Source organism: Tachypleus tridentatus, chromosome 3 (genome assembly GCF_004210375.1).
Source record: "Tachypleus tridentatus isolate NWPU-2018 chromosome 3, ASM421037v1, whole genome shotgun sequence".
NCBI lineage: Eukaryota > Metazoa > Arthropoda > Merostomata > Xiphosura > Limulidae > Tachypleus > Tachypleus tridentatus.
In genome coordinates, this window is record NC_134827.1 from 44,722,052 (window position 1) to 44,739,221 (window position 17,170).

Sequence of the window (17,170 nt, forward strand, 5' to 3'; positions counted from 1 at the left end):
GAAAGGAGAAAATCCACACTTTTCGTTTGTTTTTAACGTAAAGTTTTATGGAAGCTTCAAGTGCAGAAAGCTTAACTATATAAAGAATGCTAACTTATTTTGTTTAAGTTTGTTCACTAGAAAAGCTATTGTTTGACTTTTATAAACTGACAGCTATGTTTGTATTGTTAGAAAGTTACAAATTACAGAAGGAAATATGTGTTTTTATAATCGATTTTTAGTTCATACTTAAAGTTAAAACTTTATGTGGTTATGATATATTCACAAATATTTAGTTAAATATGCAAATGGTTATGATATAAGACTTTGTTACGATATATTCACAAATATCTAGTTAAATATACACGTGGTTATGATATAACACTTTGTTACGATATATTGACAAATATCTAGTTAAATATACACGTGGTTATGATATAACACTTTGTTACGATATATTCACAAATATTTAGTTAAATATGCACGTGGTTATGATATAACACTTTGTTACGATATATTGACAAATATCTAGTTAAACATACACGTGGTTATGATATAACACTTTGTTACGATATATTCACAAATATTTAGTTAAATATGCACGTGGTTATGATATAACACTTTGTTATGATATATTCCCAAATATCTAGTTAAATATACACGTGGTTATGATATAACACTTTGTTACGATATATTCACAAATATTTAGTTAAATATACACGTGGTTATGATATAACACTTTGTTACGATATATTCACAAACATTTAGTTAAATATACACGTGGTTATGATATAACACTTTGTTACGATATATTCACAAATATTTAGTTAAATATACACGTGGTTATGATATAACACTTTGTTACGATATATTGACAAATATCTAGTTAAATATACACGTGGTTATGATATAACACTTTGTTACGATATATTCACAAATATTTAGTTAAATATACACGTACGTAGTTATGATATAACACTTTGTTACGATATATTCACAAATATTTAGTTAAATATACACGTGGTTATGATATAACACTTTGTTACGATATATTGACAAATATTTAGTTAAATATACACGTGGTTATGATATAACACTTTGTTACGATATATTCACAAATATTTAGTTAAATATACACGTGGTTATGATATAACACTTTGTTACGATATATTCACAAATATTTAGTTAAATATACACGTGGTTATGACATAACACTTTGTTACGATATATTCACAAAGATTTAGTTCAATATTTATATGGTTACAAAAATCACTAACCACCACTTCAATATAACAACTTGTAATTACAGTCACTAACCACAAAGTTAATATAACAACTTGTACTGACAGTCACTAACCATTACTTTAATATAACACCTTGTTCTGACAGTCACTAACCACCACTTTAATATATAACAACTTGTAATTATAGTCACTAACCATTACTTTAATATAACACCTTGTTCTGACAGTCACTAACCACCACTTTATTATACAGCAACTTGTACTGACAGTCACTAACCACAACGTTAATATAACAACTTGTACTGACAGTCACTAACCATTACTTTAATATAACACCTTGTTCTGACAGTCACTAACCACCACCTTATTATACAGCAACTTGTTCTGACAGTCACTAACCACCACCTTATTATACAGCAACTTGTTCTGACAGTCACTAACCACCACTTTATTATACAGCAACTTGTACTGACAGTCACTAACCACCACTTTAATATATAACAACTTGTAATTACAGTCACTAACCATTACTTTAATATAACACCTTGTTCTGACAGTCACTAACCACCACTTTATTATACAGCAACTTGTACTGACAGTCACTAACCACAACGTTAATATAATAACTTGTACTGACAGTCACTAACCATTACTTTAATATAACACCTTGTTCTGACAGTCAATTTTCGTTTTACAAAATGTTTTGAATATTATACCATTATTTTATAAATACTAACTTTATGAGTCCGGTTATTATTATGTCAACAATAATATATTTTATATCAAATGAACTCGTAGCAAGTAATATTTTCAGTAATGTAATCTGATGTAAGTTACTCAGACTTATTAGTATTACATTTTACTAAGAGTTCGAATATATTTTATTTTATTTGAAACCTATGAGCTAATTTATCTCTCGAATCACTGGGTCACACGCCCTTTTACCAACTATTTATACTTTCGTGCACTTTCACTTTAGTTTATTTCGCAATGACACTTTCAAGATATTTTTCTGTAGAGAACAAATTAAACTTTATAAGATAGAAATTAAAAAACTTTACTAAATCCAGTATCCTAGAATTAGTCGTTCAGTAAATTTATGTCTGCATACTGTTCTTGTTGTTTTATGTATAAGACACTTGATCATATGCTCCACGTAACGTATCAGACTGAGATGTTTTATGTATAAGACTTCTGATCATATGCTCCACGTAACGTATCAGACTGAGATGTTTTATGTATAAGACTTCTGATCATATGCTCCACGTAACGTATCAGACTGAAATGTTTTATTAATGTTAAGTCTAGTTAAGTGATTTGGATTTCAGGCTGGACTATTAACTCCGAAACAAACAGTGTCGTCGATAGAATATATGTCGTGGATGTTTCTTGGATCAAATGGTTATCTACTGTTTCTTGGATCAAATGGTATATCTACTGTTTCTTGGGTCAAATGGTTATCTTCTGTTTCTTGGATTAAATGGTTATCTACTGTTTCTTAGGTCAAATGGTTATCTACTGTTTCTTGGGTTAAATGGTTATCTTCTGTTTCTTGGGTTAAATGGTTATCTACTGTTTCTTGGATTAAATGGTTATCTACTGTTTCTTGGCTCAAATGGTATATCTACTGTTTCTAAGGTCAAATGGTTATCTACTGTTTCTTGGATTAAATGGTTATCTACTGTTTCTTAGGTCAAATGGTTATCTACTGTTTCTTGGGTTAAATGGTTATCTACTGTTTCTTGGGTTAAATGGTTATCTACTGTTTCTTGGATTAAATGGTTATCTACTGTTTCTTGGCTCAAATGGTATATCTACTGTTTCTAAGGTCAAATGGTTATCTACTGTTTCTTGGGTTAAATGGTTATCTACTGTTTCTTGGGTTAAATGGTTATCTACTGTTTCTTGGATCAAATGATTATCTACTGTTTCTAAGGTCAAATGGTTATCTACTGTTTTTTTGGGTTAAATGGTTATCTACTGTTTCTTGGGTCAAATGGTTATCTACTGTTTCTTGGATTAAATGGTTATCTACTGTTTCTTGGCTCAAATGGTATATCTACTGTTTCTAAGGTCAAATGGTTATCTACTGTTTCTTGGGTTAAATGGTTATCTACTGTTTCTTGGGTTAAATGGTTATCTACTGTTTCTTGGATCAAATGATTATCTACTGTTTCTTAGGTCAAATGGCATATTTACTGTTTCTTGGGTTAAATGATTATCTACTGTTTCTTGGGTCAAATGGTTATCTACTGTTTCTTAGGTCAAATGGTTATCTACTGTTTCTTGGGTTAAATGGTTATCTACTGTTTCTTAGGTGAAATGGTTATCTACTGTTTCTTGGGTTAAATGGATATCTACTGTTTCTTGGCTCAAATGGTAAATTTACTGTTTCTTGGGTCAAATGGCATATTTACTGTTTCTTAGGTCAAATGGTTATCTACTGTTTCTTGAGTCAAATGGTTATCTACTGTTTCTTAGCTCAAATGGTAAATCTACTGTTTCTTGGATCAAATGGCATATTTACTATTTATTAGGTCAAATGGTATACCTACTATTTCTTGGGTCAAATGGTTATTTACTGTTTCTTAGGTCAAATGGTCATCTACTATTTCTTAGGTCAAATGCTTATCTACTGTTTCTTGGGTCAAATGGTTATCTACTGTTTCTTAGGTCAAATGGTTATCTACTGTTTCTTGGATTAAATGGTTATCTACTGTTTCTTTGCTCAAATGGTAAATCTACTGTTTCTTGGATCAAATGGCATATTTACTATTTATTAGGTCAAATGGTATACCTACTATTTCTTGGGTCAAATGGTTATTTACTGTTTCTTAGGTCAAATGGTCATCTACTATTTCTTAGGTCAAATGCTTATCTACTGTTTCTTGGGTCAAATGGTTATCTACTGTTTCTTAGGTCAAATGGTTATCTACTGTTTCTTGGATTAAATGGTTATCTACTGTTTCTTTGCTCAAATGGTAAATCTACTGTTTCTTGGGTCAAATGGCATATTTACTATTTATTAGGTCATATGGTATACCTACTATTTTTGGGTCAAATGGTTATTTACTGTTTCTTGGGTCAAATGGTATATCTACTGTTTCTTGGGTTAAATGGTTATATACTGTTTCTTGGGTTAAATGGTATATCTGCTGTTTGTTAGGTCAAATGGTTGGTTATCTACTGTTTCTTAAGTCAAATGGTTATCTACTGTTTCTTGGATCAAATAGTTATCTACTGTTTCTTGGGTTAAATAGTTATCTACTGTTTCTTGTGTCAAATGGTATATCTACTGTTTCTTGGCTCAAATGGTATATCTACTGTTTCTTGGGTCAAATGGTTATCTACTGTTTCGTGGGTCAAATGGTTGTACTGAATCTGTTTGAGTTGAAATGATAGCTCAACTGTTTTTTGTTAACTGAGTTGATCAAACAGAAGTCTAAAAGAAGGTTAAACTGAAGGTGACCTAAGGAGGTCAAAACGTTGTTCTGTACTAATACCCATACCAGCCGTCTTCAGAATACATTGTTACTTCTAATACCCATACCAGCCGTCTTCAGAATACATTGTTACTTCTAATACCCATACCAGCCGTCTTCAGAATACATTGTTACTTCTAATACCCATACCAGCCGTATTCAGAATACATTGTTACTTCTAACACCCATACCAGCCGTCTTCAGAATACATTGTTACTTCTAATATCCATACCAGCCGTCTTCAGAATACATTGTTACTTCTAATACCCATACCAGCCGTCTTCAGAATACATTGTTACTTCTAATACCCATACCAGCCGTCTTCAGAATACATTGTTACTTCTAATACCCATACCATCCGTCTTTAGAATACATTGTTACTTCTAATATCCACACCAGCCGTCTTCAGAATACATTGTTACTTCTAATACCCATACCAGCCGTCTTCAGAATACATTGTTACTTCTAATACCCATACCATCCGTCTTTAGAATACATTGTTACTTCTAATATCCACACCAGCCGTCTTCAGAATACATTGTTACTTCTAATACCCATACCAGCCGTCTTCAGAATACATTGTTACTTCAAGCGGGTTACTTGGAGTCTGTTATAACAAGTCACCAGATATATGAAAAGTTGATATTCGTATTTTAATTTAAAATAATTCTGTGATTAAGACATTCATTTAAAGACTACTTTAGAATTACACGAGAACGTAAAGGTGGATTTCGAAATAAATAACTCAAGATATTGGTAGTGTTTCAATATATGGTAGAATCTAACTTGTTATAGAAAATATTACTTGTAAAGTTGTCTGTAACTCAGAGTTTAGTAGCGTTCTAAACAAAGTAATCCTCTGTACATATCGTGTCTGTGTTGTCGGTACTAACATCTGATGAGACATGTTCTCTTTTCATTGACTTTATTTATACATCTATATATACGAAAGGAACACCAAACATTTCTTCAATTGTTTGATGTTAAAATACAAAGTGACAATAATTTTCACTACATGTTATGTTGTGAGAATGACATAAAATCACTAATTGTGCAACATTAAAAAGTGAAGAAAATAAACAAAAACGAAACGTTATAGTGGAACCACTAACAAACGAAAACGAAACGTTACAGTGGAACCACTAACAAACGAAAACGAAACGTTAGAGTGGAACCACTAACAAACGCTTCACAATTAATGAAAAGTGTTCTCTGTTTGTTTTTGTTTTTGTTTTTGAATTTCGCGCAAAACTACACTAGAGCTATCTGCGCTAGCCGTCCCTAATTTAGCAGTGTAAGACTAGAGGGAAGGCAGCTAGTCATCACCACCCACCGCCAACTCTTGGGCTACTCTTTTACCAACGAATAAAACGGATTGACCGTTACTTTATATCGCCCCCACGGTTGAAAGGGCGAGCATGTTTGGTGCGACGGGAATGCGAACCCGCGACCCTCAGATTTCGAGTCGCACGCCTTAACCCACCTGGCCATGCCAGGTGTTCTCTCTTTCCAGTCAGAAGTGTTATTAATTTCCAGCCACAAGCGTTGTCATTTTTCGAAAAGAAACGCTGTCACTTATGTGAGCCAGTAACTGGAAATCCATGATCCATGTGTGAGAAAGTGCAAGATTGGATTTTAGATGGATTTCACTGTTCTATTTTATTGAAGGGAAAAATGAACTGTTGAGCAATATTAGTTTATAATGTCAATGTTTGTTCACCTTGAGTTTCCTCACTCTGTCAGGCCTAACTCAGTTTCATCACAAAAAATCTAATCTTTACGCAGACTGATTTGATCTGAAGTCCACCAACGTGATTAAGAACCGACGCATTATTTCATCTAATGTCTATTCTATGCAATACAGAAAGTTTAGGTCGATTCAGAGGACAGAACTTAAGACGAAGAATCGATGTAACTACTTCCATTAGCTCTCAATGACTCGGGTACTGATAGTGTAGAGGTCTCGACTTGTCGAAGACCGTGGGTCAAACTGTGTCGGCGAAGATCACAGTTCCGCCGAAAGACTTTGCCACAAGATCCGCAGTTGTAGGGCTTGATGTCCGTGTGGGTGAGTAGGTGTGTCTTCAGGTTGCTCCTCTGGTTGAAGCTTCGTCCACAGGTGGGACACTTGTGGGGAGAGTCCTCCATGTGGAGGATCCTATGAACGGCTAAGGTTCGAGACTGACAGAATCCTTTACCACATTCTGTGCACTTAAACGGCTTTTCCTTCGAATGGATGTACCTGGAACAGGTAATAGTATTTAGAGTTTCGAAACACATGATATTGTACACGAATCTGGAGAGGTAAACCCTCGGATTCTTTGAGATGTGTAGAAAGGTTTAATTACACATGATTAGTGAAAGTTAAGGAACCTTAAAACAGAAACAAATAAATAAAATCATCAATAGAACTTATGTAAAAGTAGAGATCCAACAGTGAGGTAACTACTTTGGAAAGAAACTATTGTAAGAACTAATATGTGAGTTACTTATTTAGTACTGTTTAAATTGTTAGATATCTGGTATCACTACAAGTACATCAAAACTGTTTAAACTGCTAGATGTCTGGTATCACTACAAGTACATCAACACTGTTTAAACTGCTAGATATCTGGTATCAGTACAAGTACATCAACACTGTTTAAACTGCTAGATGTCTGGTATCATTACAAGTACATCAACACTGTTTAAACTGCTAGATGTCTGGTATCATTACAAGTACATCAACACTGTTTAAACTGCTAGATGTCTGGTATCACTACAAGTACATCAACACTGTTTAAACTGCTAGATATCTGGTATCATTACAAGTACATCAACACTGTTTAAACTGCTAGATGTCTGGTATCATTACAAGTACATCAACACTGTTTAAACTGCTAGATATCTGGTATCATTACAAGTACATCAACACTGTTTAAACTGCTAGATGTCTGGTATCATTACAAGTACATCAACACTGTTTAAACTGCTAGATGTCTGGTATCATTACAAGTACATCAACACTGTTTAAATTGTTAGATATCTGGTATCATTACAAGTACATCAACAATGTTTAAACTGTTAGTTGTCTGGTATCACTACAAGTACATCAAAACTGTTCAAACTGCTAGATATCTGGTATCATTACAAGTACATCAACACTGTTTAAATTGTTAGATATCTGGTATCATTACAAGTACATCAACACTGTTTAAACTGCTAGATGTCTGGTATCATTACAAGTACATCAACACTGTTTAAACTGCTAGATGTCTGGTATCACTACAAGTACATCAAAACTGTTTAAACTGCTAGATATCTGGTATCATTACAAATACATCAAAACTGTTTAAACTGCTAGATATCTGGTATCACTACAAGTACATCAACACTGTTTAAATTGTTAGATATCTGGTATCATTACAAGTACATCAACACTGTTTAAACTGCTAGATATCTGGTATCATTACAAGTACATCAACACTGTTTAAACTGCTAGATATCTGGTATCACTACAAGTACATCAACACTGTTTAAACTGCTAGATATCTGGTATCACTACAAGTACATCAACACTGTTTAAATTGTTAGATATCTGGTATCATTACAAGTACATCAACACTGTTTAAATTGTTAGATGTCTGGTATCACTACAAGTACATCAACACTGTTTAAACTGCTAGATATCTGGTATCACTTCAAGTACATCAACACTGTTTAAATTGTTAGATATCTGGTATCATTACAAGTACATCAACACTGTTTAAACTGCTAGATATCTGGTATCATTACAAGTACATCAACACTGTTTAAACTGCTAGATATCTGGTATCACTACAAGTACATCAACACTGTTTAAATTGTTAAATGTCTGGTATCACTACAAGTACATCAACACTGTTTAAATTGTTAGATATCTGGTATCACTACAAGTACATCAACAATGTTTAAACTGTTAGATGTCTGGTATCATTACAAGTACATCAACACTGTTTAAACTGCTAGATATCTGGTATCACTACAAGTACATCAAAACTGTTTAATCTGCTAGATATCTGGTATCATTACAAGTACATCAACACTGTTTAAACTGCTAGATGTCTGGTATCACTACAAATACATCAACACTGTTTAAATTGTTAGATATCTGGTATCATTACAAGTACATCAAAACTGTTTAAACTGCTAGATATCTGGTATCACTACAAGTACATCAACACTGTTTAAATTGTTAGATATCTGGTATCATTACAAGTACATCAACACTGTTTAAACTGCTAGATATCTGGTATCACTACAAGTACATCAACAGTGTTTAAATTGTTAGATATCTGGTATCATTACAAGTACATCAACACTGTTTAAACTGCTAGATATCTGGTATCACTACAAGTACATCAACAGTGTTTAAATTGTTAGATATCTGGTATCATTACAAGTACATCAACACTGTTCAAACTGCTAGATATCTGGTATCATTACAAGTACATCAAAACTGTTTAAACTGCTAGATATCTGGTATCACTACAAGTACATCAACACTGTTTAAATTGTTAGATATCTGGTATCATTACAAGTACATCAACACTGTTTAAACTGCTAGATATCTGGTATCACTACAAGTACATCAACAGTGTTTAAATTGTTAGATATCTGGTATCATTACAAGTACATCAACACTCTTTAAACTGCTAGATATCTGGTATCATTACAAGTACATCAACACTGTTTAAACTGCTAGATGTCTGGTATCACTACAAGTACATCAACACTGTTTAAATTGTTAGATATCTGGTATCATTACAAGTACATCAAAACTGTTTAAACTGCTAGATATCTGGTATCACTACAAGTACATCAACACTGTTTAAATTGTTAGATATCTGGTATCATTACAAGTACATCAACACTGTTTAAACTGCTAGATATCTGGTATCACTACAAGTACATCACAAGTACATCAACAGTGTTTAAATTGTTAGATATCTGGTATCATTACAAGTACATCAACACTGTTCAAACTGCTAGATATCTGGTATCATTACAAGTACATCAAAACTGTTTAAACTGCTAGATATCTGGTATCATTACAAGTACATCAACACTGTTTAAACTGCTAGATATCTGGTATCATTACAAGTACATCAACAATGTTTAAACTGCTAGATATCTGGTATCATTACAAGTACATCAACACTGTTTAAACTGCTAGATATCTGGTATCATTACAAGTACATCAAAACTGTTTAAACTGTTAGATATCTGGTATCACTACAAGTACATCAACACTGTTTAAACTGCTAGATATCTGGTATCACTACAAGTATACCAACACTGTTTAAATTGTTAGATATCTGGTATTATTACAAATACATCAAAACTGTTTAAATTGTTAGATATCTGGTATCATTACAAGTACATCAACACTGTTTAAACTGCTAGATATCTGGTATCACTACAAGTACATCAACACTGTTTAAACTGCTAGATATCTGGTATCAGTACAAGTACATCAACACTGTTTAAATTGTTAGATATCTGGTATCACTACAAGTACATCAACAATGTTTAAATTGTTAGATGTCTGGTATCACTACAAGTACATCAACACTGTTTAAATTGTTAGATATCTGGTATCATTACAAGTACATCAACACTGTTTAAACTGCTAGATGTCTGGTATCACTACAAATACATCAACACTGTTTAAACTGCTAGATATCTGGTATCACTACAAGTACATCAACACTGTTTAAATTGTTAGATATCTGGTATCATTACAAGTACATCAACACTGTTTAAACTGCTAGATGTCTGGTATCACTACAAGTACATCAACACTGTTTAAATTGTTAGATATCTGGTATCATTACAAGTACATCAACAATGTTTAAACTGTTAGATATCTGGTATCATTACAAGTACATCAACACTGTTTAAACTGCTAGATATCTGGTATCACTACAAGTACATCAACACTGTTTAAATTGTTAGATATCTGGTATCATTACAAGTACATCAACACTGTTTAAACTGCTAGATATCTGGTATCATTACAAGTACATCAACAATGTTTAAACTGCTAGATATCTGGTATCACTACAAGTACATCAACACTGTTTAAATTGTTAGATATCTGGTATCACTACAAGTACATCAACACTGTTTAAACTGCTAGATATCTGGTATCATTACAAGTACATCAACAATGTTTAAACTGCTAGATATCTGGTATCATTACAAGTACATCAACAATGTTTAAACTGCTAGATATCTGGTATCACTACAAGTACATCAACACTGTTTAAATTGTTAGATATCTGGTATCACTACAAGTACATCAACACTGTTTAAACTGCTAGATATCTGGTATCATTACAAGTACATCAACACTGTTTAAACTGCTAGATATCTGGTATCACTACAAGTATACCAACACTGTTTAAATTGTTAGATATCTGGTATCATTACAAATACATCAAAACTGTTTAAATTGTTAGATATCTGGTATCATTACAAGTACATCAAAACTGTTTAAACTGCTAGATATCTGGTATCACTACAAAGTACATCAACACTGTTTAAATTGTTAGATATCTGGTATCATTACAAGTACATCAACACTGTTTAAACTGCTAGATATCTGGTATCACTACAAGTAGATATCTGGTATCACTACAAGTACATCAACAGTGTTTAAATTGTTAGATATCTGGTATCATTACAAGTACATCAACACTGTTTAAACTGCTAGATATCTGGTATCACTACAAGTACATCAACACTGTTTAAATTGTTAGATATCTGGTATCATTACAAGTACATCAACACTGTTTAAACTGCTAGATATCTGGTATCATTACAAGTACATCAAAACTGTTTAAACTGCTAGATATCTGGTATCATTACAAGTACATCAACACTGTTTAAACTGCTAGATGTCTGGTATCACTACAAGTACATCAACACTGTTTAAATTGTTAGATATCTGGTATCATTACAAGTACATCAACACTGTTTAAACTGCTAGATATCTGGTATCACTACAAGTACATCAACACTGTTTAAATTGTTAAATGTCTGGTATCACTACAAGTACATCAACACTGTTTAAATTGTTAGATATCTGGTATCACTACAAGTACATCAACTGGTATCATTACAAGTACATCAACACTGTTTAAATTGTTAGATATCTGGTTACATCAACACTGTTTAAATTGCTAGATATCTGGTATCATTACACTGTTTAAATTGTTAGATATCTGGTATCATTACAAGTACATCAACAATGTTTAAACTGCTAGATATCTGGTATCACTACAAGTACATCAACACTGTTTAAATTGTTAGATATCTGGTATCACTACAAGTACATCAACACTGTTTAAACTGCTAGATATCTGGTATCATTACAAGTACATCAACACTGTTTAAACTGCTAGATATCTGGTATCACTACAAGTATACCAACACTGTTTAAATTGTTAGATATCTGGTATTATTACAAATACATCAAAACTGTTTAAATTGTTAGATATCTGGTATCATTACAAGTACATCAAAACTGTTTAAACTGCTAGATATCTGGTATCACTACAAGTACATCAACACTGTTTAAATTGTTAGATATCTGGTATCATTACAAGTACATCAACACTGTTTAAACTGCTAGATATCTGGTATCACTACAAGTACATCAACAGTGTTTAAATTGTTAGATATCTGGTATCATTACAAGTACATCAACACTCTTTAAACTGCTAGATATCTGGTATCACTACAAGTACATCAACAGTGTTTAAATTGTTAGATATCTGGTATCATTACAAGTACATCAACACTGTTCAAACTGCTAGATATCTGGTATCATTACAAGTACATCAAAACTGTTTAAACTGCTAGATATCTGGTATCATTACAAGTACATCAACACTGTTTAAACTGCTAGATGTCTGGTATCACTACAAGTACATCAACACTGTTTAAATTGTTAGATATCTGGTATCATTACAAGTACATCAACACTGTTTAAACTGCTAGATATCTGGTATCACTACAAGTACATCAACACTGTTTAAATTGTTAAATGTCTGGTATCACTACAAGTACATCAACACTGTTTAAATTGTTAGATATCTGGTATCACTACAAGTACATCAACAATGTTTAAACTGTTAGATGTCTGGTATCATTACAAGTACATCAACACTGTTTAAACTGCTAGATATCTGGTATCACTACAAGTACATCAAAACTGTTTAATCTGCTAGATATCTGGTATCATTACAAGTACATCAACACTGTTTAAACTGCTAGATGTCTGGTATCACTACAAGTACATCAACACTGTTTAAATTGTTAGATATCTGGTATCATTACAAGTACATCAAAACTGTTTAAACTGCTAGATATCTGGTATCACTACAAGTACATCAACACTGTTTAAATTGTTAGATATCTGGTATCATTACAAGTACATCAACACTGTTTAAACTGCTAGATATCTGGTATCACTACAAGTACATCAACAGTGTTTAAATTGTTAGATATCTGGTATCATTACAAGTACATCAACACTGTTCAAACTGCTAGATATCTGGTATCATTACAAGTACATCAAAACTGTTTAAACTGCTAGATATCTGGTATCATTACAAGTACATCAACACTGTTTAAACTGCTAGATATCTGGTATCATTACAAGTACATCAACAATGTTTAAACTGCTAGATATCTGGTATCATTACAAGTACATCAACACTGTTTAAACTGCTAGATATCTGGTATCATTACAAGTACATCAAAACTGTTTAAACTGTTAGATATCTGGTATCACTACAAGTACATCAACACTGTTTAAACTGCTAGATATCTGGTATCACTACAAGTATACCAACACTGTTTAAATTGTTAGATATCTGGTATTATTACAAATACATCAAAACTGTTTAAATTGTTAGATATCTGGTATCATTACAAGTACATCAACACTCTTTAAACTGCTAGATATCTGGTATCACTACAAGTACATCAACACTGTTTAAACTGCTAGATATCTGGTATCAGTACAAGTACATCAACACTGTTTAAATTGTTAGATATCTGGTATCACTACAAGTACATCAACAATGTTTAAATTGTTAGATGTCTGGTATCACTACAAGTACATCAACACTGTTTAAATTGTTAGATATCTGGTATCATTACAAGTACATCAACACTGTTTAAACTGCTAGATGTCTGGTATCACTACAAATACATCAACACTGTTTAAACTGCTAGATATCTGGTATCACTTCAAATACATCAACACTGTTTAAATTGTTAGATATCTGGTATCATTACAAGTACATCAACACTGTTTAAACTGCTAGATGTCTGGTATCACTACAAGTACATCAACACTGTTTAAATTGTTAGATATCTGGTATCATTACAAGTACATCAACAATGTTTAAACTGTTAGATGTCTGGTATCATTACAAGTACATCAACACTGTTTAAACTGCTAGATATCTGGTATCACTACAAGTACATCAACACTGTTTAAATTGTTAGATATCTGGTATCATTACAAGTACATCAACACTCTTTAAACTGCTAGATATCTGGTATCACTACAAGTACATCAACACTGTTTAAACTGCTAGATATCTGGTATCACTACAAGTACATCAACACTGTTTAAATTGTTAGATATCTGGTATCACTACAAGTACATCAACACTGTTTAAACTGCTAGATATCTGGTATCATTACAAGTACATCAACACTGTTTAAACTGCTAGATATCTGGTATCACTACAAGTATACCAACACTGTTTAAATTGTTAGATATCTGGTATTATTACAAATACATCAAAACTGTTTAAATTGTTAGATATCTGGCATCATTACAAGTACATCAACACTCTTTAAACTGCTAGATGTCTGGTATCACTACAAATACATCAACACTGTTTAAATTGTTAGATATCTGGTATCATTACAAGTACATCAACAATGTTTAAATTGTTAGATGTCTGGTATCACTACAAGTACATCAAAACTGTTCAAACTGCTAGATATCTGGTATCACTACAAGTACATCAATACTGTTTAAATTGTTAGATATCTGGTATCACTACAAGTACATCAACACTGTTTAAATTGTTAGATATCTGGTATCATTACAAGTACATCAACACTGTTTAAACTGCTAGATGTCTGGTATCACTACAAATACATCAACACTGTTTAAACTGCTAGATATCTGGTATCACTTCAAGTACATCAACACTGTTTAAATTGTTAGATATCTGGTATCATTACAAGTACATCAACACTGTTTAAACTGCTAGATGTCTGGTATCACTACAAGTACAACAACACTGTTTAAATTGTTAGATATCTGGTATCATTACAAGTACATCAACAATGTTTAAACTGTTAGATGTCTGGTATCATTACAAGTACATCAACACTGTTTAAACTGCTAGATATCTGGTATCACTACAAGTACATCAACACTGTTTAAATTGTTAGATATCTGGTATCATTACAAGTACATCAACACTGTTTAAACTGCTAGATGTCTGGTATCATTACAAGTACATCAACAATGTTTAAACTGCTAGATATCTGGTATCACTACAAGTACATCAACACTGTTTAAATTGTTAGATATCTGGTATCACTACAAGTACATCAACACTGTTTAAACTGCTAGATATCTGGTATCATTACAAGTACATCAACAATGTTTAAACTGCTAGATATCTGGTATCATTACAAGTACATCAACAATGTTTAAACTGCTAGATATCTGGTATCACTACAAGTACATCAACACTGTTTAAATTGTTAGATATCTGGTATCACTACAAGTACATCAACACTGTTTAAACTGCTAGATATCTGGTATCATTACAAGTACATCAACAATGTTTAAACTGCTAGATATCTGGTATCACTACAAGTACATCAACACTGTTTAAATTGTTAGATATCTGGTATCACTACAAGTACATCAACACTGTTTAAACTGCTAGATATCTGGTATCACTACAAGTACATCAACACTGTTTAAACTGCTAGATATCTGGTATCACTACAAGTACATCAACACTGTTTAAACTGCTAGATATCTGGTATTATTACAAATACATCAAAGCTGTTTAAACTGCTAGATATCTGGTATCACTACAAGTACATCAACACTGTTTAGATTGTTAGATATCTGGTATCATTACAAGTACATCAACACTGTTTAAACTGCTAGATATCTGGTATCACTACAAGTACATCAACACTGTTTAAACTGCTAGATATCTGGTATCACTACAAGTACATCAACACTGTTTAAATTGTTAGATATCTGGTATCATTACAAGTACATCAACAATGTTTAAATTGTTAGATGTCTGGTATCACTACAAGTACATCAACAATGTTTAAACTGCTAGATGTCTGGTATCACTACAAGTACATCAAAACTGTTCAAACTGCTAGATATCTGGTATCATTACAAGTTCACCTGTTTTAATGAAGCGACTTATCATGTTCTTTAAACCATATCTACATTGGTAAGTATTGTAAATTAAGTCAAAGTGTCTTTTCGAAGCATTAGTTAGGTTGAATACTGCTTTCAGGTTTCAGTAAATCTTATTCATGATTTGACATAAAATGAAAGGAAAGCATCTTACCTGTGGTCTCGCAGATGATCTTGTCTCCGGAACGCTTTGTTACAAATGTCACACGTGTACGGTCGTTCGTCTGTGTGTGTCCTTTCGTGGATTAACAGGTTATAGGATTTGGTGAAGCGACGCTGGCAATACTTGCAGATGAATTCTTTCTTCGGTCTTGATGACCCTCGACCTTTAAAAAGGCGTCTGTCCAATATGGCAGCCGCTTCCAGAGGCGTCCTTCCAAACATGACTGGATGAATTGACGGAGGACAGATAGGATTAATAAAATATGGAAGAGAATGACCAGAGGAGGAGGAACAACTGGGATTAACAGTTCTGGGAGAACCGTCTGGACTGACGTGGGGAGTGGATCTCAAAAGACCACGATCGACCTCTGGTTCTTCCTGACAAGTAGCTGACTCTGCAAGGTGAGCGAAATCAAACTTTTGTTCTTTTGTCGGCAGTGTGTGAACGAGAGAGAGGTTTGCTGTCGCGGGTTTCTCTGTTCCAACAGTTGGACACTGTAAGCGACTCCCCACTGCAAGGTTCAGTGGAGAGGGGACACTGTACGCTAAACTACAACACCTTGATGTTGGAAGGTAGGATGTAATTGAGGACCCTGCTCCCACGGGGAGAGGGAGAAAAGGAAGTTGAAACATCAGCGGTGGTGGGAGAGCTGTACTGGGAGTCTGGGGTAGCATGGAGCTGGACTCTGAAATGTTGTTCGGTGTCAGCGGTGGCGTGGGAAATAGCCGTTGTCCGTCGTATCTGTCATCTGTAGTGAATATACACACAATATAAATAAATGGCGTGA

The 17,170-nt window shown here is 33.1% G+C and overlaps 1 protein-coding gene across 1 annotated transcript; it reads right to left on the minus strand.

Moving 5' to 3' along the window:
- Nucleotides 1-5,616: 5,616 nt before the first annotated feature.
- On the minus strand, nt 5,617-16,789 carry LOC143246789 (uncharacterized). Its single transcript, XM_076493940.1, has 2 exons — nt 16,375-16,789; nt 5,617-6,947 (listed from the first exon to the last, which is right to left on the minus strand). The coding sequence occupies exons 1-2, from the start codon at nt 16,602-16,604 to the stop codon at nt 6,599-6,601; spliced, it is 579 nt and encodes a 192-aa protein (XP_076350055.1). The 5' UTR covers nt 16,605-16,789; the 3' UTR covers nt 5,617-6,598.
- Between the last annotated feature and the right edge of the window lie 381 nt (nt 16,790-17,170).